Raw genomic sequence first — 25,552 nt, forward strand, 5'->3', positions numbered from 1 at the left:
AGGCTCAAGTGGGCCTCATCCTAGTCTGGCTTCCCCTTGGTGGCATAACATGTACGTGCAAGCCTGCTATTGTAAAGCAAGAGACTTACTACTTACTACGATATGACATTGAAAAGCTTTCCTGTCACCATAAGTCATGGTAAATATGAAAAGTACATATTTAAAATTGGAATACAATGCCAATTTCAGCCTGGCTTCCCCTATCTATCCACTAGGAGTCGCCACTGAGGTTGCCTCATCAGTTCAGGATTTGGCTATCTTGTTGAGAAAGTAAGCCAGCCCTATACAGTATGTGTTTAGTTTTAACCTACTGCAGCTGAAAAACTCTGTGTAAGCGATGTCTTCTTGCATCTTGAGTCTTCTTTCAAGTTTAACCAAATTGTGTCGAAGGTCACAATCTTTTCTTTATGGTTCTGATTATATATTTTGTGTCTTTGTGGTGTGCTTGTGGTGTAATTTGCCTTTGGGATAATAAAGTAGCCCTATATATCTATCTATCTATTTAACTATCTATCTACTGTATCTATCTACTACTGTATCTATCTATCTATCCATCTATATTCTGTATCTATCTGTAAGGCATCTTGGGTAGGCTACTGTGAAAGGGTCAGTTTAGGCTAAATTGTTATATTATTATATAATTATTAGTTGTTGTTGTGTAGATCATTTGAATGACATCACTGCTCTGACTCTGATCAGTGTTTCAAGGTGAGCTGAGCCTAAACAGGTGTCCTCATCATCCAACACTTCAGGTGGTCTGAGCCTAAACAGGTGTCCTCATCCAACACTCAGGTGGTCTGAGCCTAACAGGTGTCCTCATCATCCAACACTCAGGTGGATCCTAAACAGGTGTCCTCATCCAACACTCAGGTGGATCCTAAACAGGTGTCCCTCATCCAACACTCAGGTGGTCTGAGCCTAAACAGGTGTCCTCATCATCCAACACTCAGGTGGATCCTAAACAGGTGTCCTCATCCAACACTCAGGTGGATCCTAAACAGGTAAGTATTTAGGATAAGCATATGATTTTGTTATAAATTTGCTACTTTTGCCCAAAAATAATGACTGAGATAAGTTTGCCATTTTCTCTAAACAACACCGTGTATTAACACAAGCATTGTCGCTGTACTGACGGTGGGCCCCGTCGAGCGGCGTACTTGGAGGGGGGGGGGGGCCCGTTCGAGCGATGGCATATATATCTTTGGGCCCGCTTACGGGCCCCCCGCACCCCAGGTGGACCCCCCTATATTGACGCGCTCCTGGTGTGGATATGGGAGCCCATATGTGCAGCTTTTTGGTGAAGTTTTATAGATTTAATTACGTTCTGGATATAAGTCTGTCATAACATCACAATCATGTTTCATTGTTATTCAGTATCATGGGACCTACCAGTTGCTGTTTCAATGTCCCCTATGGCTGACGTCATTTGTGTGCAGGCAAGAAGACTCAAACATGTGGTGAACCCCTTTGAGCATCTCCTAAATCTGCATAAATACGTAAGACCAAATTAGTGATCAGATCTTCAAGTCATTAAAAGTGATAAAGAGAGGCAGATGGAATGTGTTCACAAAAAAAAACATTTATTTTTTGCTTAACCAAATGAGCCAAGATTGAATGACTATAGTGTAAAAAAGGTATGAACCCCTCCTGAACACCAATGGACAACAATGAGTTCAAACATGTCCATGAGCTGCTGGTCAGTCCCACACATATAGTGGGAGGAATCTTGGTAATATCAGGACCGAGACGAGTATGTCATTATTGACAGAACTATGAATTCTGCATTGTGCCATAGTTATGAAGCAGAATGTCTGTGTGTCTATCCACAATGTGAAGCTCAACAGAGGCCTAATCTTTCAGAAGGACAACTCACACTACATAAGTAAGTCAGCCTAGCAGAGAATGGTTATGGGCCATTGGTTGAGGGAAATGGGCTAAGACTCCTCCTAACTGTGCGGGACTGATCAACATGACTGATCAACAGATCGTGGAGATGTTGGTGGTCACTGTTGTTAAAGGGCTTGCACCAGTTATTGAAGGGAGCGTTCTCACACTTTTGCACGCTAGTCATTTAATATTGGATCATTTGGTCAATAAAGGAATGAATGAGTGCAGAGTGTTCTGAGGATAAATATTCAATCGCTTCTCATTTTCAATTTTGATTAGGAGCTGATCACATTTTAGGTCATATTTCTGGTGATTTTCAGACATTTCTAAGGGGTTCATAAACTTTCGAGCAGCACAGTTTAAATAGCATGCATGTCCATTGTAGAAGGAGTTCAAAGACATGACCTTAGTGTTGTTATCAACGAAGCCACAGAAACATTGAACAGTGTTATGATGGGAGGATGACAAAATGTTCATATCTTGAATTAAAATTGTTTTATTCTTTATTCAGGAATTTCTCATGCAGAGTGAAGAGAATATGACAACCCAATCATTCACAGTAACACTTAAAGTGCTTTATTTCCTTTTAGGAGAATGGAATTGACAATACTATTTGAGAAAGTAGTGGTTGTTGTAAAGGTACAATTCACATTATTGTTAAAATCAGTACATCACAGCTAGTTTGTGTACCTCTACTGAAGGGGAAATACAAGTTCGTATTAACAAGTAAGTGATATTGGATAATTTCTTCAAAGCAATGCATATTAAACATACATTGTTTTTATTAATTCTATTTTCAGGATTACACTTCAATACATAATATGCTGCAGTATTTTGTTCAACAATTGAAACATCATTTGCATTTGGGCATTGTGTGTCTATTATAATGTACCTCTTCAATGTATACCTTTAAAACTGACAGCTAAGGACTAATAAAAGACATCCACATAAAATTCCTGATTGTATTGCTTCTACTTTAGATGAACTGGAAATATAAATATGTCCCCACACTCTGGCATGTTATGCTGCAAATAAAGGCAAGAGAAAATATGGCTTCATTAAGAATGAAAAACAAAATATTCAGCCCCAGAAAAATGTCATTAAGACAACTTTAAAATGATATGACTGACCATCCATTTGACATACATTGCAATCTAGTTTTAAAATGGTTGATTCAGCTACCAAAGTAGCTCACTTTAGCATTTGGCAGTAAGACTGATTGAACTGTCTGATTGCATAAAGAATCTCCATCTCCATACTTTAGGCCAGATCACACAGTATCCTGCAGAATAGTAGAGTATCTGAAGCATACTTTAGGCCAGATCACACAGTATCCTGCAGAATAGTAGAGTCTCTGCGTGAAGCATACTTTAGGCCAGATCACACAGTATCCTGCAGAATAGTAGTCTCTGCGTGAAGCATACTTTAGGCCAGATCACACAGTATCCTGCAGAATAGTAGAGTCTCTGCGTGAAGCATACTTTAGGCCAGATCACACAGTATCCTGCAGAATAGTAGAGTATCTGAAGCATACTTTAGGCCAGATCACACAGTATCCTGCAGAATAGTAGAGTCTCTGCGTGGGTGCACTCCCCAGAAGGAGGAGGCACAGGTAACGGCAGGAACAGGGCTGAGGTTTTGGGGTAAGGACCTTTAACCATTTCTTTTTACACTACAATAATAAAAATCTGTTACTATATAGTATTATTAAAGCTTTGGAAATCATCCATTTTAAAACACTAGCGTTGCATTGCAGAACACAAAGAAAAGGCAAATGGTTCATTTATATCTGATGCAAACAATCCTAACAAGTAGAATTTTGTTTAATACCAACATCTGTTTTATTTTCACTCTGTAGTGTCTAGTCCTTGATGTCTGCAGCACCAGTCTGAGTGATGCATCAACTGTATGTGCTGTGGAATGGAATCCAAATATCAAACAAACCTGTGGATCGTTTGGAAAAGCACTGCATCCCCCCCCCCCAATGCATGTCACCTACACGAGGATATGTACGCATGTGCCCTGTTTCTGTAAATTAGATATAAAACATGGTCATTAGCCAAACTTTGCATTATGATAGACACCTCCTCCTATAGTTATTTTGATTCTTTATAAATCCAGGTAGGTCTTAATGCCTGTATTAGGTCCAACGGCATAAAAAGAGTCCAGGAGAGAGACCACCATTCAGCCCGGTATATCAGGTCCAAAGCTAAGTGTATTCTTAGCATGGCCCAGTCTCATCCTTAACTCCACTGACAAATGCACACTGTGCATCCCATAGCACCATTACTATGTGTCCTGTGGAATCACAGGAAGATACAGATATCCATCTTAAAGCTGCTGTTATACTTTTTTGGAAAAAAAGGCTTTCTTAGGCTAGCTGGCTTTACATTCTGTTATCAATGATGAAAATAGATGCTGAGAGCAAACTAAATTGCGTCTCGAACTCTTCTAGGCTCTGAGATCAGCATCTAATTCAACATGGTCCAGCCGTGCAATCAGTCCACTTCCAAAGAGACAGCCATCTCTGCCCACCGATGATGTTGTGTGTTCCCCACATATTGAAGGGGAGGGGCAGAAGTCAAGAAATGCAAACACTGCATAATATCTTCAGTACTTGCATGTCCACGCCTGTGACTGTTACCGACTCATTGGAAAACCTGAATAGGACACAGAACTGCTTTAACAAGAATGAGGAAAAAAACAACACAAGGAAACAGAATTCCTGATATCCGTGGCAAATTCGGAATTGCCAGCCTGGGCTGATTTGTGCAGAGGTCTTTTTGTGTTGTCAAAGTTCTGACCTGTTAATACATAGTGGACAAACAACACCTGAAAGTATCAGTAGCTGTATTTCCACTTGAAAGAAAAAAAAAAAAAAAAAAAAAGTCACACCTTAGTGTGATTCACAGCTCTTAAAATAAAATGATCACCGATAATATCCTATTCGACCATAACATGACTGTCTTTTGCTACTGCCTTGTCATTTGTTATAACAAGTAAAAAAAAGCATAAACTAGGCATGATACAAAAGCACTAACCGTTACCGGAACATTCTGCCAAACCATCCCTCTCTAACAAGCCTTGCATATAACTCCTCATTTGTGGTCCTATGATCTGAACGTACTGAGTTTCGATTAAAATCAATGTGTGTTGTGAGTGTAGTTGGTGGTGAAGTAAAAACCGTCACACTGAGGTATGACATTTTTAAAGCAGCCACAGAGGTTTCTGATACTTTTATGGTTTCCTAGATACACAGCAGTTTGCCAGCACAACTCATGCCACCAGGTCTTGGTCACAAGACAATTTCTTTTTACTTCCTTTCTACTGACTTTCTCTTTGTTTTGCAGGCAAGACTCAGTGCTTCAAAATAACATTAAGAAAATGGACCGTTACAGCGGCATGTAAGTGAGAGAGTTCATGGCACACGTTTTTTCAGGCGTTTGACATTAACTTTTTGTACCACTCCTGCTTGAGACAAGTAGCAGTTTATACTTGTCTCACTTGTCTTGTCTGACTCGGCCAAATTCTTTGTTTAATGTAATCTTTATCTCAAAAAAGCAAACAAACAAGGACACATTAAGCCCAACACCAAAATGGCCGCCTTGTTTACATCTTAGTATTGGACACGTCATAGACTCATGATTTTAACTCATTCTTTTCAAATCCCAACAGCCAAAATAGCTCAGTCACTGTTGGCCTGCATGTTTATTCAGTAACTGTGTGACATCGTAAAATTGATTAAAGTTACTGGCCATAATCAATTAATTAAAATGGGCCTGAAACGCCTATAGAAAGGCAATCTGCGTTGGCCAGGAATCAAACCCCGCTCAACTGCTTGAAAGGCATCACAGTAACCACTGCAACATCAATAAACTTAATATTAATCAATACACAGAATACTAGTGGACTAATACATGGATCCATAGCAATAAGTGCTAACTCTTATTGCCACAGAATTCCATACCAATTGTCACTTAGTTTTCAAAAAAGGCACAAGGACGTAACAACTTAAAGCAATTCTGATAAGCAACTAATGTCCTAATAATAACTTCATGCATACAACTTTTATCTTTGATATCAGGCTGTCCATCTCCCATAGTTCTGGTATACAGTAGTGGCTGAAGAGATTCAGTGGCTTACTGCATGCTCGGGATCAATTCTGTAAACCTAGAGAAAGTTTCATCAGACTCAGCCAGGCTAATTGTATTCAACTGGCTATACTCTACTATGTAGAGAAAGTAATTTCAGTGCATGCAGTTCACTTATGAGACTACACTCAACCTTCAGGCAAGTCATGGCTGCTTTTCACTTGTCCAGTGTAATGTAATATTGTCTAGTATATAATCTCCTCCTTGTAAGTGACAAATCATTACTTCACTCCCACTATGTCTTTCCTTCTTGATATCAAACTGGTGGCCGTGTTTCCTCGATTGCAAACATAGCTAGGGAAGCGGAAACTACAGAGCAAGTTGTTTACCCTCTCGGTGGATACGGATCCTTTTTTATGTACATAAATTGAACCATACTTAAATCGCTTAGTTGTAATACTTTTGAGTCTTGAATGCGAAACAAATGAAAGTCCTCCAAGGGCACAAAAATGGTCTTGTCTCTGAAAACTGGTGACAGTAGCCACGGCTGGTCAATCAGTTGAGGTAAAGAACATATGAAGGTCGCTGTTCCATAACATTCTGTGCTGCTTTAACACCACCGAGTGAGGAGGATGAACTACGGGTTCTATCTGCCCCATGCGGGTTCCACAGCCGATCTAGGTTCTAGGTTCTTTTGGTCCCTGCTGTCTTGGACTCTCGTCTCAGGCCATTCTAAACAGGATTACATCACCAAAGCTGGAATCTTTGACCTCTGTGAGCCCAACTACCTTTCATTGCAAGTGACTTACAAGAGTAGTCCTTTTAAAAGTACAACAAATAAAAGAAAATGAACGACAATAATAATAATAATAATAATACTAATACTGAGTGCATCTACCAGTCGGCTGGTAACAGATCTGTATTGCGTAATGATGACTGAGAGGTAACTGAGCTGTCTAGTAGCTTATCTGAGGTTGAAGACTTTCCTGTTTTCTATATTACTGTTGATATTAACATTCAGCAGCTATTTGAAAATGTTGAATGTTGAAAGGCGCTCCAGAGCATACATAATATGTAAAATAAGTGAGAAGTAGGACCATCTGTTTGTCCAAAGGGACATCACGTAGCCATCAACATATCTAACAAAGCAGTTTCATTCTAAGACACAAGGATTGATAAAGTAATTAAACATCCCTGCTTTTTCTAAAACCTACAAATTTATATTGTTATATTATGATTTGATACTAGAGGCTTTTCCAAGTCTTTGAGTGTGTGTAAACACCCGTAAAGCCGAATTGGCACTTTTCATTGGAAAGATCAAATTATTCAAATCTCCTACCTGATCAGACCTGAAGGTCTTTTAGACAACACACTTGGCAGAGTCTGCTGTGGTAGTGTTGCGTCCAAGCAGAGTTTAACGAGATTGTCAGAAGGCAAAATTTAAAAACAAAAAACAAAATCTTCCCTTTAACTTCGATATTTGGCACAAAAACCTTGGCAATCTGGCCGAATTTAAACATGTTAACATATTTTTCCTGAATACTATACTTTTGCTATAAGTAGTATAAAACCTTTTAAAAAAGAAAAACAAAAATAAAAAACAGTAACATATTAAAGACAGGAAAGGCAAAACACTGCATCCAGCGATGTGTGAGGCTGTTGAAGTGTGGAGTTTCTTCATTAGATAGCTTCTGGTTGAGTCTGTATTAGTGAAGGTAGATGTGGTTTAAAGCAGAGAGACCATTCTTAAATAACCATTACATAAAGTCTGCTAGTACACTAACTCTTCCATCTTTGTCAGTTTGTTTCACACATTTCTGATGAGGATATTTAAAATGAATACTTGCAAAAGACAGATACAGCTATCCATATTTAGGTCAATCCTCCCTTTTCCCATCCCAACAGTGAGGAAAAGCAGCTTTGAAATTCATTCACGTTTAATTCTCTCATTTGTCGCTGAGGTGTTGCCTCTGCTGTTTGGATTATTTGAGTCTGAATGGTGGGGTGGGGAAGGGTGTGGGTGTGGGTGTGGGTTAGAGGAAGAGCTGAGAATAGAGCTAAGGTTGAGACTGCTTGTTGAGGGCAGGGAGTAAGATACATTCTCCAAAAGCGAGATTCTCCCTGGCCCTATCTTCAACCCTCACCTCATTCTTCTGAACCTCTTCTCTTCTCTTCTCTTCTCTTCTCTTCTCTTCTCTTCTGGGACCTCAATCAGGCCCGGTGGTGGACACCGAGGGCTGCATGCCCTCCCCTGGTGAGGACGTGGCCCCTCCTCCTGCCCCATTCCCCTCCCCTTCTTCCTGGCCAGGAGACTCCTCCTCCGCCTGGCCTCCCCTCGATGAGACGGTGGTGGTTTCAGGGGAGGCACTGTGGGCGGCTTCCTGTTGGGCGCAACCAGGATGGTTCTTGCGGAGGTGTTGGTTGAGGATAGCCTGAAAGGGGAAGCTTTTGCCACACACATGGCAGTGGAAGGGCTTGTTTCCTGTGTGCTTGCGGATGTGGTACTCCAACTGGTCCTTCCGTGTGTACTTCTTCCCACATATCCGGCACACAAACGGTGTGATGCCCATGTGCAGACGCATGTGTCGGTCCAGACTGCCCTTCTGGTTGAAGGACTTGCAGCAGTAGATGCAGGTGAGGCGTGGGTTGTAGCGGAACCAGCGATCCCCCACCTGTTCCCTCAGGTAGTCCTCGTAGCCACCCATGTCAAACATGGCCTGATCCTCACCCTAAACACACAAACCAGTATACACTTAGACCTCAGGACTCACATCAACAAATAAAGGGAAAAAACTCAGAAGATTCAGACAACAGCCATATGAAAGTGTTAAGTCCTAGTTGGTATCTCACACTATTGGTAGAAGCACAATGTGGATTCCCCAAGAGAAGGAGAATGGATGAAATTGATCCAAGAAATCTTGCACTTGACTGTTGATGATTTACATTCTATTTACCAACTTCTTTTCTCTGTCCCATATAATATGACCTTTTGCAAATGCTGATGGTTGTGGTAACATTGTTCGTCATCACCATAACCTACAATTACATTAGCAACCTAGCTCCGTCCACTCACTTTGTCTCTTTCCTTCCTCTCCTACTCTAGACTCTAGACTATCTCCACTGTGGGATGCTGCTGCAGTCTCTCCACCTGATCTACACACACACACACACACACACACACACACACACACACACACACACACACACACACACACACACACACACACACACACACACACACACACACACACACACACACACACACACACACACACACACTCCTACTCTAGACTATCTCCACTGTGGGATGCTGCTGCAGTCTTTCTACCTGATCCACTTGCAGAAACCCTCTGCTTACAGCTGCCTGTTCCCACCAAACTGTTATGCACAATTTTCTACTCTGCTTATGATACGTCTTATATACATATTGTGTGCAAGTCCGTCCGGAACATAAACAAATGATAGGCCGTTTTGCAACCGTCAATGGTTCAGCTCTTTGCGCACCACCCAATAACACAATTTGTGATTAGACGAGAGAAAGTCAACATTGCTGCCAGTGATCTCATTCCCCAAAACAGTAAAGAGTTGTTTGTGCAGTGCCGATGCCGATCAACTCAAATTGCCGGATATCGGCCCGATTAATCGGTCGACCACTAATCCTAAAATGTTTTATCTTGATGTGTGAATGAATTCATCTGCTTGATTCTCTCCTGTCCTTTCCTCCCTTCACCTTGAGACAATTTCAATTGTTAACACAACACAACGGATAGAAAGTAAAGAACATTTCGATGTAAATTAGCACTAACAGGTACTTCAACTGGATTCGATATTTCGAATAAATGTTTCAAACACGTTTCTGTTTTTGCAGTAATTTGCTGTAATGCTTCTGGTCTTCATTTGACATTCCCTTGTGAGAACCTAAGGATGAGGAGGGGGGAGTCATCAGATGTATGACACCCTGCGTACACAAGATATCATGCACCTTTGTACATAACGACCAATGAGAATGTAGCTACCAAGCGCCAAACTCCACCCTCTCTCCTCCCTCAATGACATGCATTGTACATATACTAATACATATAAATAGGCCTGGGCGACCCCAAAGTTGAGATCGAAACATAATGTGAACAGTCCTGCACCGGACCCGAACTCGCAACCTCGGTGGCCGTGCAGGCAAGGAGGCTTAAACCCATGGGTGCTAGCGTCTGTTGCTAGCACACCTCTGTAGGTGTTGGTGAGTGAGGTTTACTCATTGCACAGTACTGAACCTGCTGGCTACCGTTACACTAACCCCCCTTAAACCTCACTCCCAATCCAGGTCACAGCACCAATGTAAGCTGCATTGTCTAGAGTCTAGACAAGCACAGTCCCCCACCGGACTCCAACTCGCAACCTCAGGCATGGGAGGTGGGTGTGCTAGCAAGGAGGTAAAAAAACCCATGAGTGCTAGCATCTGTCGCTAGCCCATCTCATAAGGTGCCAGGGAGTGAGGTTTACTCACTGCACAGCACTGTACCAGCTGGCTACCATTGGCAGAAATCAACCAAAAAGGAAATTTCAGTGACTACAAGGTAGCAGTGCTCTTATCCGATCTAAAGGCAAGAAAACTAATTTTATTTGGCAAAAAAAACCAAAAAAAAAACAGTTGGAGTGGCAGAGTACGGCAGTGGCTGTATATGTGGTGGGGTCAGAGAAGCACACGGAATAATCCTCCGTCAGTCTGGGAGTCGTGTCTGAATGTCTGAATATTATTTGTAAATGCACATTCCATGATCCACAAATATTCAATGCGTTGCAAATATGTTCTGCTATCCACAAACACAAAACACCTTACTTGGGACTTGGAAGTTCTGATTTAGATAAATGGACTGTGATTTGTACTAATTAATATCTATCTGAAGATATACAGTTGACTGCAAATGTTTGCATACCCCTGTATTTGAAATGACTTAAATTAATCTTCAACAACACAATATTTTTTGCACGTTCAGGTTTTGAAAGTGTTCCATAATCATCGAAAGTAACAGAAATGATCAAAGAGTTTATAAAAAAGGGATAATGATAATGGTGAAATAATGAAAATGATATCAGTCCAAAATGTTGTATGTCCTCCCTTTGCCTTTCTAACCTCCATATCCATCTTGGGTCCTATACACCCTTGAGCAGCCATTGGGTCCTCTCTGGTGGGCCTCTCTTGGGTCCTCTGTGGTGGAACTCTCTTGGGTCCTCTGTGGTGGGACTTAAGCCCATTCTTCCCAGCATATCTGTTCCAAGTCTACCAGATTTCTTGGCTCCACAGGTTTTATATATTATTTTCAAGTCTGGAGACTTGGAAAGACATAGCAAAACGTTTACCTTATTCTTTTTAAACCATTCCTGAGTTGCTTTGTGCTTTGAATCATTGCCTAGTCGAAGGATTCACTGCCTCTTTGCTTTCAAATCTGTTGATATTGACCTGTATTCTCTCTGCCTTCCACTCTCTGCAGAGCTCAAGTGCCTGATGCAGACCCACCACCCCCCACCCCCCAAACATCCATCACCATTATTTCACTATCACTGTATGTATCCGGATTAAAACCTTACTTCCCTATTAGTTATTTATTCCCTGCATTACCTTAGCCGCGGCTCGCAGAGAGGTGTGCACACATTCAGTCATTTTTCATGACGGATGCAATTCTATTGGTCAGCTGGAAGCCTGCACGTCCAATCGGGGCACAGAGTCCCGGCCTCTGCCTTTGAGTGTCTTGACAACACTGTTAAGTGCCCAGAGCAGAGCCTTTAAGATTGTTTAATACGTAATTGCTTTGGGTGTTCACTAAATAGCTTCCACATGACTGATTCACACCCAGGGGTTCTTGACGTAATGGTAGGCAACCCCAGTTCCATTCATTCTTGCCTCATTCACTCACTCACTCACACACACACTCACTCACACACTCACTCACTCACACACTCACTCACACACACACTCACTCACTCACTCACACACTCACTCACTCACTCACTCACTCACTCACTCACACACTCACTCACACACACACTCACTCACACACTCACTCACTCACACACTCACTCACACACACACTCACTCACTCACTCACACACTCACTCACTCACTCACTCACTCACTCACACACTCACTCACACACTCACTCACTCACTCACACACACTCTCACTCACTCACTCACTCACTCACTCACACACTCACACACTCACTCACTCACTCACTCACACACTCACTCACTCACTCACTCACTCACTCACACACACTCTCACTCACTCACACACTCACTCACTCACTCACTCACACACTCACTCACACACTCACTCACTCACACACTCACTCACACTCACTCACTCACTCACTCACTCACTCACTCACTCACTCACACACTCACTCACTCACTCACACACTCACTCACTCACACTCACTCACTCACTCACTCACTCACTCACTCACTCACTCACTCACTCACTCACTCACTCACTCACTCACTCACACACTCACTCACTCACTCACTCACTCACTCACACACTCACTCACTCACTCACTCACTCACTCACTCACTCACTCACTCACTCACTCACTCACTCACTCACTCACTCACACACTCACTCACTCACTCACTCACTCACTCACTCACTCACTCACTCACTCACTCACTCACTCACTCACTCACTCACTCACACACTCACTCACTCACTCACTCACTCACTCACTCACTCACTCACTCACTCACTCACTCACACACTCACTCACTCACTCACTCACTCACTCACTCACTCACTCTTTGATCATTTTTGTTATTTTTTGATGATGAAAGAACATTTGTAAAATTATATATTATTATTATTATATTATTATATATTGATGAAACAAGTTGATGAAAATAAATGTCTTTGTATTACTCCTTTTCTCATTTAGTCAGAGCAGGGGGACGGAAACCTTTGTATTGTATTGCACTCAACTGTATGTTTTACAATAAAAAAAAACGATATCATACTTTGCATGTGTATCTGTAATGAAATTATATTTGTAAATCTGTAATTCTGTGTGTGAAGTGTTGAACCTGCATTTGTGGATCGACTAACATGCATCCATGCCAGCTTCCACTGACGTAAATTCTTTACGCTTTATCGCAATCCACACATGAATAGGTCTTGACCTACAAAAACGTGCCCACCTCCAAACAAAGGCAATGCAGCAACCACTAAGTGGCAATATCGGTTTTTTTTTTATACATATATTTATTTTTGGGCTTGTTGCCTTTAATGAGATAGGACAGTGAAGAGAGACAGGAAATGAGCTGGAGAGAGATTGGGAGTTGGATCAGGAAATGACCACGGGTCCTGACAGAAGTCAACAAACTGGATGTTTGGTTAAGGTTGGTAGAGCTATGCAGATAAGTGTGATAAGCTGATGCCTATATTAATACTTAAGACTTGAGAGAGTGCGAGTGTGATAAGCAGATGCCTATATTAATACTTAAGATGTGATGGGTCATGCACATAGGACACATTTTCATTCAAACCTACACTTCAACCAATGGAAGTATTTCAATGTTTTACTGTGTTTAAGTGTTACTGTCATTGTATATTGCGATAAAGGCACTGTGAAAACCTAGGTTAATTGTACAGTACTGTAATCGTATTTCTTTATTTTTTTGGTAAGTTATCTTTATTGTTATTATTATTACTATCATTATTTACTACTTATCTATTTATTAAATGTGTTTTTTATAAACTGCATACATTGTATTGATTTCATTTATATCCTACATAAGATAATGCTATTCAATCCACACAGATCCAATTATTGCAATATATTGATTCCTTTATTTAAAACATTGCAAATGTTTAAAGCACTTTAGACAGAAAGGTGTGAAAATACAGAATTTCATTTAAAACTGTTTAATTTCAAATCAATACAATACAAAGTGCATTAATACTTACATGTACAAGTTACATTACAAATAACACAGTAACTTCAAAAACACCTGACTTAAATCAACAAGAAATGTTCATGATGTTCTGTATCCACAAGTCACAAGTCTTTGGCCTGTACTAATCTGGTGACATACAAACCACTTCTCCACCTGCTACCCACTCTGTTGTTGTCCAGAGTCAAAACAGTGTCCAGTTTATTCAGTGATGACATACTCCCCTGGAAGCACAGCAAGATCAAATTATATTATACAGTTTTCACACTGATGCAACTTAAAATAAATTAAATTTATCTGAAAATCACAACATTTTGTTTCCTTTACTCAACAACTACAATTCAATTTGATTCAATTTTATTTATATACCGCCAAAACAATAAAATTGGCTCAAGGCGCTTTAATTGTCTCAAGACACACCTGTCAGTATAACACAACACAGTTCAGAGACTGCATTTGTTTTCGGGAGTTGTATCTAATGAACTAGTAAATTATCTTTTACTGTGCATGTCCTATTTACAAGTGTCTCACATAATCCGAATCCTTCCACTCAAACGGCCACTTTTCTCTTCACCCTCTTTCCTTTCCTGAAAACTCCCGGTTTAAGCAGTGCATCTTGTTTCTTCCTCAGAATGTATTCTCACAAAGAACCTTTAGGACAGACAAAAAGCAATGGGGGGAAAAAAACAATCAATATGTGATCAATATTATAATGCAATTCACATTTATGAATGTATTTTAGCCTACATGTGTATATTGCAGTAACTCTTTCTATGATCAGCATGTGGCGAAATAGTTTGACTTTTAAAAGGCCAATGTTACAGTAGATGCACAGCACCCATTCAGGCTCAATCACCAAACCATGGAACCTCATGATCCCTGTGTTGGGGACCATAGGCTGGTGACTGAGGAACTGATCCCTCTGTGTTGGGACTATTGGGGACCATAGGCTGGTGGCCTCATGATCCCTCTGTGTTGGGGACATTGGGGACTATACGCTGGTGGCCTCATGGTCCCTCTGTGTTGGGGACATTGGGGACTATACGCTGGTGGCCTCATGGTCCCTCTGTGTTGGGGACATTGGGGACTATACGCTGGTGGCCTCATGGTCCCTCTGTGTTGGGGACATTGGGGACTATACGCTGGTGGCCTCATGATCCCTCTGTGTTGAGGACATTGGGGACTATACGCTGGTGGCCTCATGGTCCCTCTGTGTTGGGGACATTGGGGACTATACGCTGGTGGCCTCATGGTCCCTCTGTGTTGGGAACATTGGGGACTATACGCTGGTGACTGAGGAACTGATCCCTCTGTGTTGGGACATTGGGGACTATACGCTGGTGGCCTCATGGTCCCTCTGTGTTGGGGACATTGGGGACTATACGCTGGTGGCCTCATGGTCCCTCTGTGTTGGGAACATTGGGGACTATACGCTGGTGGCCTCATGGTCCCTCTGTGTTGGGAACATTGGGGACTATACGCTGGTGGCCTCATGGTCCCTCTGTGTTGGGAACATTGGGGACTGCAGGCTGGCGACTGAGGCTGAAAGGGTGCCCTAGAGCTACTAGCATTAGCACTAACATTAACCTTGAGTGGCAATTTCACCCAGAATTCTGCTGCTACGCCAATAAGGGTACATTGAGTTTCACCTCATATCCTCAACCAATTTGCAAAATTGGCAGCAGAAGTATGAGTGTGGATAGCTTCATTATGAAACATTCATGGCAAGTTATAGCGCAGAGGAAGTGAAAAAAGTATTTTATTTGTGATTCAGGTGAACTAAACATGTGTGATAAATGAAGCCAACAGCAGTGTTTGGAGGTAGAAAGAATACGTAGGTCTACAGGTTATTTACCGTTGGATGAACTCCTGTGTCGCACAGGCAGGATAGCCTCCACAACAACACAGACAAGGCATCTGCAAAACCCAAATATCAATCCATGAGGCCAATCATCAGGCTACATAAGCACTTGTTGTATATTCAAGTTAACTACAGTAAAATGACAGCTCTTTCAAATGACAAACGAAACTGACCAAACACCACTCAAGTTGGAAAGGTGACCATCCAACAACAGTTTAAAAAATGCCAGTGTTAATAATGTGACATTCAATGCAATTTTGTTGTTTCCCCCAATTAACTAAGCTAATGATGACCTGTGGCTGATGTTAACACACATTGTGAGCCTTTATGTTAACTACCAGAAAATATTACTAGCGCCACCTCATTGTAAATGAATCTACATTTTGTCAACAAAGGCAATAACAAAAGTTCATAAAGGCAATAAGTAATTTAGCTTTGAAACAATAAACTAATTTGCAAAATGAAACGTTAACTCGGTTTACTTTGAAAAAGTTACCGCTAACTAGCTAACACTAATGTTGAGAAGCAAATGTTCAATCCAACATCAGTGTGCATCAGACATGACAACCGTAACTAATGCTAGTACATTTATATTTGAAACATATTTACCTTGGTTGCTTGTTGGTTCTCTCGGAGTAAAAGATCCTGTTCATGGACACCATCTCTGAATCCCCGTGGAGCCACAGAGCTGTGACGTTACCAGAGCCTGTCTTCTCTGACATTACTTTGTTGTGTGTGCCTCCACCCCATAAAACCTGCTGAGCTAAACGTAATGGTTCTCCATCTGAACCGTTTAGCAAAGCTCGTCAGTTCAAATCACTCAGAAGTGAAAAACAAGATAGAAGAGTCTTAACCGTTGGCACTAATGGTAAATACAGTAATTTACATCATTAAAAAAATATGTCAGTGTTTAACGACAGCCATTGACCTACAATTATTTACTGTACAACAATTTGCAATATTATTGTGTGGTATGTGGTAAATAACTGTAGAAATGACAGAAATGTATACCTGTTATTACAGTTTCCGACCTTGAGCAATATGCCTACATAGCGAATATCTTGGGTAGCTAGTGTCACCAGGTGTGATTCCCTCCTTTACATGACCTTATACACTCAAAATAGTCAGGGGGGTGGGTTGTGTAGTTTATATTTATGGGGCCCAAGCATCAAAGCTGCTGCTGCTATATGCTGTTCAGATTATTCTTATGTTCTTATGTCTCTGCTAAAAATGTGTATACAGAAAAAAGACCTACAGGCATTAAACTTCACAATATATTCCATTTCTACATTGTCTGACCCCAGTCCTCCATGGCTCAGTCCCTCACTGGCTCCCGGTTAAACAAAGGATTCATTTTAGGATTCTCCTCACCACCTACAAGGCCCTCAACAACCTGGCTCCCCCCCTACCTCTCCGACCTCCTCCAGCAACATGCCCCCTCCTGATGCCTCAGGTCTGCGGATGCCAACCTCCTGCAAATACCGAGGACCAAGTGCTGAACCTGGGATGATAGGGCGTTTTCATCCACCGCCCCCTCCCTGTGGAACTCATTACCACACCACATATAAAATGCCCCCACACTGTCAGCATTTAAAAGGGCCCTGAAAACCCACCTCTTCAGACATGCCTTACTCAAATAGCCCACACACACACCATGTTTTTTTTTATTATTTTCTTTAGTTATATTTATTTTAAGCGTCTTTGAGAACTGTGAAAAGCGCTATATAAATGTGATGTATTATTATTATTATTATTCTTTCTTAGTCTAGAGTCAAAATTATTTCATCACGTGAATCATACAAGTCATCTGCATCATTGCTACAATGGACTTCTGCTTCAAAATGTATGTATGTATGTATGTATATATATATATATATGTATGTGTGTGTGTGTGTGTGTGTGTGTGTGTGTGTGTGTGTGTGTGTGTGTGTGTGTGTGTGTGTGTGTGTGTGTGTGTGTGTGTGTGTATGTATGTATGTATGTGTGTATGTATGTATGTATGTATGTATGTAATCATGAACTTTCTTTGAGTTCTCAAAAGAAAGAATGACAACTCAGGAGAAACTGCAGAACCAATTGTCTTAAGACTTAACCAGGATCATGTACAGACTTTCCCAATCTTAAGTTGCTCAAGAAATTGGAACATGTCCAAGCACTTTGATATCAGAGGCCAATAAAAATGTATTTAAAATCTAAAGATTTATTGAATCTCAGTAAAATATTGTCCAACTGTAATAAAACATTCTGTGGAAGATTCGTAAAAATGTGGTGGCACTATAATCTAAGTTATGCTTTTTTCAGAGCACATCAGTTGAAAATAAGCAATTTAGCATTATACCTCAAAATACCATGGTCTAACATATTGTCACATTATTACTTGACTAACTTCATTAACATGGCTGCCAGCAGATTCAGAAGTTTGTCACTTCCACTGTGAACGTCCAATCAAAAATGTATGGCTACGTATGACATCACGAAGAAAGAGTGCATCTTGGATGAAGCAGCGCCCAATGTGGCACTTTAGCAAAGACATGTATGTTTAAGCCTGCATCTCAGAAATTACTTGACCTAAAGACAAACGATCCTTTTTCTCCTGTTTTCTAGAATACACTTTTATCAATTTGCATCATAAATGTGACATTTTGCAAGTTAATGTAACTGCCTTTTCACACACTGTCTGATACTTTCATCAACTTGTCTGAGACCATGTCAGATTCTTCTGAAATTCTGTGTGAATTGTCTACAGACCTTGCTTGCTAGAAGCTGCCCAAGAAAATTTGATTCGTCAAACCATCTTAAAGAAATGCACAAATACATCATAACAGAATTGAGAAAAAACTAAACAAAAAAAACAGTCTTTACCAAACGATGCATCATAAACTGCAACACTTCAAAATCTCAGGAACAAGGTTTGAAGCGAATGTCTTAATCTCATTAAGAAATGCTTCCATTGCTTGCAGCCTTGACACTTCAACACTTTGAGTGGGTGGGTGAACTCCGTAAACCCAAATGAGTACTGCTACTAATACAACTAACAATGTGCAATTTATTATGAATATAATTACTAATATTACGACCGCCGTTGCACCGCCGTTTTTCACCCATTTTTGGTTGACGACATCATATACTGGCACTTCACCAATCTACATGAAACTTGCCATGATTGGAGCACCACTGGGCTGATATGGAACATAAGGTGTGTCCCTTGGTGCTAGCACCCACTGTGTGGTAGACCCAAAGCCTTTCTTGGGCAATAGCTCGACAACCATTTAGTCAAAAATTACGATTTTTTTTATTGCAAGTTGGCCTCTAGGAGGTACATGGCCTTAGATCATTACGACTCATTTGTAGAGTATACTTGGTTGGAATTTTTGGATGCACGGCACATTTATTTCCATTTTGGTCCATAGGGGGCGCTGCACCTGACATTTTAACATCTCAAGAAATGTTCCTCTGCTACATTTGCCCACATGTCCTAAAGTTCCATTTGGCTTGCTCAACAAAATGGCTACCTATGGCCAATCAAAAGTCACCAGCCAATACATATTCGTGTGCCAATTTTAATGGAATTTTGTAGGATCATTAATGATGGCACATAGAAGCTATTTACTCAGTTTAAAACAGTCATTCGTAAGATGTCGCTACAACAAGTTTTCCTCTGTTCCTCTGACAAGGTTTGGTCTATCTTCAAAATTCATTTAAATTTTAAATCCTTACGGAACATTTACAATAATTTACTCTTTCGCTACGGGGGAGTTTGCACCTTGTGTTTGGAGCCCAATGATTGCTGCCTGTGGCTGTTTATTAATGTATAATAAATACCCCTGTTCAATGTGTGCAGAGGTGCTCATATAGTATAATATATACCCCTGTCCTGTGTGCAGAGGTGGTTTCTGTATAATATATACCCCTGTCCTATGTGTGCAGAGGTGCTCATATAGTACTACTTCACACCCTTTAAGTGTACAGCCCACACAATAACAAAGTATAATTCCTATTTCCTAGGGATCTCTCCTATTCAGTACCGTTTCAGTAAATAACCTTGGTTTACTGATTAAAGATGGGTAGGGTCTGAAATCAATGGGAGTCAAAATGTGGGAAAGACAAGTAACTGCACATTACTTCAGAACTATTATCTACTATGAAATATGGCTTAACCATCACATCTTAAGGTCAGAGGATTTTCAGGATCACTTTTGAAAATGCAGTGGCCACTTCTGCCACTTAGCATTCCATATTGGTATCAGCCTCCTCATATAGGTTCTACCAGTATTGACCAACATGACGTTTTGAGAAGCATATATATCATCATGATCAATACCTTCCTGATTAATCTGTTGTATGCAATCTGACACGTCTCCTGCCCTCAAGTGGAATAGCTGTGTATTAGAAATCGATATCCAAAATGGTTGCCTTCATCTAGTAACTCACAAGTATTTGGCAGGGAAATCTTACAGTAAGACTAATACCATATCTTGTAAAAAAAAAATGTATATTTCAAATATGACACAGCAGGTATTTAATGTAAATATGTCAAGTATGAACTATGATACGGCAAGTATTTAAGGAACAGTATCTGTAAATCTCTCCATTGTTTTGCAGTTCATGATGCTGCCAGAAAGATCATATCTCAGCACCTCTTTGATGCCTTGGGATATTGACTCAGGATTCCTGTCTAAGGTGGGGCAAACATGTTGCATCATTTGACCACTGGGGGGCACTGTAATAAGCAAAAACTTGTTTTGGCCTATGACAAGGCGAAATAAACACATGAAATATTCCAATTGCAATTAACAATAATTTGTATTTGTTTGTATTTTTTTTTTTATCAATAAATTGCCATAAAGGTCTGATGTATTTGGGTATTTGTATTTGTCAAAAGGTCCAATAAACACTTCAACTTAAAAAACATTGGATGTGCCAGTCTTTACAGGGTTAAATCACTCTCTCACACACACACACACACACCTAATTCTTGCTCATACTCTCACTTTATGGCGGGTCATATTAAGCACTGCTATGCGGTAAGTGAAGTTCTGTACAAGCCACTGTAGCCAGTGTAAAGGCCATTACCTCTGCCACTGCTCACTCTGGTGGCTAAACCAACAGGGACATACATTTATCATTTATCCAAGTGAAACCTTTTGTATTTGTTTTTTTGCATGCATTGTACCTCACTTATAGGTTGCTTTAGATAAATGCATGTGGCAATGGATTAAACATAATTGTGTACACGTAGCAACCTATTCCCACCACACATCACTGGCTGTGGCTCACTTGTGTTATGTGGCCTTTCCATGTGAAATGACGGGTTGTTTGAAGAGAGCGTGCCTTGTGGTTGTTCATGCAACCAAACCCCACTACTATACTTCAGAGACTACTTTATTCAGATGCAAAGCATTTCTAGTGACCTACTGTATATCCAAGCGGATCAAGCACGAGCCTCAGTAAAGTGGTAATCAAGAGACAGATACCTATTTGTCTGGTGGTCATTACTTTCATACTAATGGCGTAACTTCATGGAGGCTGTACCCCTTTCGTCTGAAAATGAAATACTTCATCCTTGAAATCAATCAATGCCCAATGTCTCTCCTAAGGACTCACGGCCCCCTCTCCCGTTTCCACGAAGCCTAATATTTACTCACTTGTGCATGCAATTAAACCACAATGTCCAAATGGACCACAATCAAACTATCAAACAATTTAAGAAGCTCATGTTTTGGACCGTCCTGTAGGTGAGAGGAGTGATTTGGTGTGACTGTATTTCTGACTGTAAACATCCCTACTAAATATATAAGATGATTTATTGTCTACTGTAATATATTTGAATCGATAAAGGCTTCAAAATGAAGAACTTTTTGGTCAAATTACTAAAGCAACTTCATCCAATGCCTTGTCATTCTTTGTTAAATCCTTGAAAAAGATTTAGTGGGTTGTAAACAAACTGTTGTTTTTGTTTTATCTGCCCAGTCAGTTGTGCGCCATCCAAATTCACTGGATTAAGTTGGGAAAATCTCTCAGAAAGACTGACAAGACATCAAACAACATGTTGATTGGCTGGAACAGTGGGTGGCTCAGTTCGAGACACTTTGTTTGTTTCCTATTTACAGAGCCAGGGCTGTTCACAAACACCAGAGGTTTCTTTGAAACACTGAACAGACAGCTTTAGGAACATGAGGAGAATTTAGCTGAATTCGACAAAAAGTGTATTATGTGTGTATGGATTATGATCAAGGACTGCACCTTTAAAGGTAGTCTGCAATTCTAATCCAATACATTTGTGTCAAATTCAGCTAATTGCTCCTCACGGTCTTCTAGCTAGGGTTGGGGTTATTCGCTCAGTGTGTGCATTCAAAGAAATTCACTGTCCACAGTCCTGTCGCTGCTAAATAAACATAGTGTCTCAGACCAAAACCATAAACAATTCCAGCCAATCAACTTGTTTCTTGCGGAGCCCAGAATGGAGGGGTGTAATTGGATTGACTGTTCAGCTACAATATCAACAACCTTTTGACAGAATGGCAGCCTCTACCGATAGATTATACATTCAGAATGGCAGCCTCTACCGATAGATTATACATTCAGAATGGCAGCCTCTAGCTATAGATTATACATTCAGAATGGCAGCCTCTACCGATAGATTATACATTCAGAATGGCAGCCTCTACCGATAGATTATACATTCTTAACATATGTCAACATAATTGTATTTGTATGTACGAATATAATGCACAATGCATTGTGTATTGCATTTTCTGTGGATTTCTGCACACAGCAGGTAGCAATAAAAATAGAATTAGCTCAATGCCAAAACTCTAGTTGGAATTATCTTGGTATAAGGCAACCTGTGTAGATGATCGAACTTGTGCATTGCAGAGACAGCGTACCTATGAGCATCCAGAAAGAGCATGTGTGTGTGTGTGTGTGTGTGTGTGTGTGTTGTACCTGCGAGCTGGGATGTTTCTGATCATACACTCTCCCTGGAGACTCACTCTTGGCCCTCTGACGCTCAGCCATCACCACAACACTACCTGTAGGACTGAACCTGTGCAGGAGGAACAACACATGGACATCACACATCTCATCCATATACACACACACACACACACACCTGCAGTAAACACTACAAAATAGGGTGGATAATAGCAATGGTTACAACATATAGCAGAACACATATCACCCTGAACATGTGTGCAATGCATGCTTTAGACACGTCTCATTACTGAACATCAAATAATAGATGCGTGCACACACCCATTCACACATACACAGACCTCTCGGTCTCGCTGAAGCTGCTGGAGGGCTGGGAGCTCTTTGACCCAGAGGCCCCCGACACAAACTCCTCCTGCACCAGTGAGCTGCGCCCTGAGGCGTCAATCATCATGGGGGCACCCCCTTCCTCGGTCCCACTCACTTCAACCGCCGCCGACGCCTGCATTTCCGTGCCACCCCATTCCTCCAAACGCTCCGTCTTGATCCGCAGGCCATCCGGCACCCGCACTCGTATCTCCTCCTCCCTACTGTCTTCTAGTCCAGACTCGACGTACCATTGCCCCGCTCGGTTGATGCGCAGGACTGGCTCCTTTTCCCTGATGCCGCTCACCCCCCCCTTGCCCACAGCTTCTGACCCGAGCCCACTGTGCTCCACCACCGGAGGGCTCATGGAGTTGCCTGCCGGGCTCACGTCCTGCGCCTCACGTGCGTTGTGTCCCTCCATCGCTCCTACACCTCCACACGGGCCCGTCACCTTGGGGGTACTGTGTCTGGGGCTGAGCAGGTGCGGACCCATTGAACTCCCGGCAACACCCCCAGACTCCAAGGTCCGGCCGGACCCCCGGTGGGCTGCCACCAGGTCTCCGTCGACTTCAGACAGGTTTATCTTGAAGTGGATACCCTCTAGGATCTGTGTGCAGTGGTCAATGATGTGCTGCATCTGCAAAAAGCTGGCCGCTGTCAAATAGCTAATGATGTCAGCCAGTTGCAAGCACAGCCGGCCTGTGTAGCAAAATGACAACAGCTGCTCGAACACCGACGGGTTTCGAATCACCGAGAGGGACACCGTGCTCATCTCGCTCAGTGACATGTGGTCGCGGAAGTACGGTGAGCTGGCGGCGAGCACCACCTTGTGCGCGCGAAAACTCTGGCCCTGCACGTTCACCACAATGTCGCACAAGCGGCCCTGCATGCGTAGCTGGTTCAGGTGGGACAGCACCGAGTTGCTGAAGTCCGGGATGTCGAGCTGGATACTGCCCGTGCTCTCCATGCCGTCTGCCGCGTTGTCACAGCAGACAAACCTGAGGTATGCGACAGAATATTGTGTGAACAGTGCATTAAAACCTGCAATGCAGATCAGACCGGTAAGTATTTACAGGACATTTTCTAACTATATTTTCACACCATATTGAATGCGTTGAATATCATTTTACACAAGACAAGCCTTGCAACGTCAAAGTGCTGAACTTAAGACACCTTACCTTGATGTGAACAGGACCGAAATCACACTGTGGGTGTCATTTGGTTATTTTTGCGAACTGCGGCTCGAACGCGTTTACCGAATCTGCAACTGTTATAAAACATTTACTTGCATAGAAGCAGAGGATTACGAACACAATGTACGCATTACTAAAAACTACTAAACGCTACAACGCCACCGTTTTGACAACCCAGCGACCGGTTCAGCTTCGAGATCATAGCCGCGGCGTTGCACTCTTCTCGGTTAGAGTAACATACTGCAGTACGGTGATGAGCTGGAGCCTACCCGACAGAACTCCGGCTATGGTAGGTCCTTGCAACTGCCTTCCTTGAGCAACACTTTACTATCTAAACGCGACAAACTGACCGTTCTACTTACCGCATCCTATCACGGACTATCATCTTTTTATCAGGATCATGCCATTTGTTCTGTTGGCGAAAACCCCACTCATCTCTTGCCCCTGCCTCTCTCGCCGTTAGCATTAGTTCCAATACAGCACTGAACTGAACGAGCAGAGTGGGGAAACAATTGGTATTATGGGAAGTGTTGTTCGGTTCGTCGCAGAGCCATTAAGTGGAGGAGACGAAAAAACTTTTACTCCCATAATGCATCGTGACAAACTGAAAGACCACTTGTAGTTTTGTAAGTTGTTCTTTAGCCATTATTTATCAACATATGGAGCGCGAGAGTGTTACTGTGGATAGCCTATATCAGCAGTCTTCAGAGTTGGCTAGTTTTAAAACAAATACGAAGGTATGTCAAAGATGTACAGCTGCCCATACCCCTCAAGAATACATGTGCATTAAAGCATTGAACTAACACCATCATTAAGCATTAATACATTACACATTAAATAACGTTTGGTTGCGTTTATAGCTCTAATTCTAGTATCTAATTCTATCCAAAATTAGCAAAATTGTTCAAGCCCTAAAGTCAGTAGGCCTAACTTGCGGAGCAACACTTACGGTACTCAAAACATTTAGGCCTTGTATCTTATGTATCTTTATTCAAGTCCGTTTTTTAATATGCTTTTTGGTCAAGAGTGGACTGCACTCTTGTGAAGTCTTGGTTAGTGTATTTCTGATCATCTTCAGTGACACGTTTGCTTGTGTTTTATCAGGTAACCCTGCAAGTCATCTGCAAACCTCAGGAGCTTGACAGACTGATGACTGGAGGTGCACCTGTTCATGTACAGAGAGAAGAGTAGAGGGGAGAGGACCCAGTCTTGTACTGATGGTTAGGGGGTCAGAGGTGTGCTTGCCCAACTTCACGTGCTGCCTCCTGTCAGACAGGAAGTCT

General features: G+C 41.7%; 1 protein-coding gene across 2 annotated transcripts; it reads right to left on the reverse strand.

Annotated features, from left to right (window-relative positions):
- Window positions 1–3,865: 3,865 nt before the first annotated feature.
- Window positions 3,866–24,750, reverse strand: zbtb37 (zinc finger and BTB domain containing 37). Of its 2 annotated transcripts, none has more exons than XM_012837278.2 (4): window positions 24,255–24,750; window positions 23,055–24,074; window positions 22,726–22,825; window positions 3,866–8,707 (listed from the first exon to the last, which is right to left on the reverse strand). In XM_012837278.2, the coding sequence occupies exons 2-4, from the start codon at window positions 24,041–24,043 to the stop codon at window positions 8,186–8,188; spliced, it is 1,611 nt and encodes a 536-aa protein (XP_012692732.2). In that variant the 5' UTR covers window positions 24,044–24,074; window positions 24,255–24,750; the 3' UTR covers window positions 3,866–8,185. The 2 variants fall into 2 exon arrangements, with proteins under 2 accessions (XP_012692732.2, XP_031430789.1); XM_031574929.1 differs by having other exon boundaries at window positions 23,055–24,117.
- Window positions 24,751–25,552: the final 802 nt, after the last annotated feature.

The sequence above is a fragment of the Clupea harengus genome, chromosome 10 (genome assembly GCF_900700415.2).
Source record: "Clupea harengus chromosome 10, Ch_v2.0.2, whole genome shotgun sequence".
NCBI lineage: Eukaryota > Metazoa > Chordata > Actinopteri > Clupeiformes > Clupeidae > Clupea > Clupea harengus.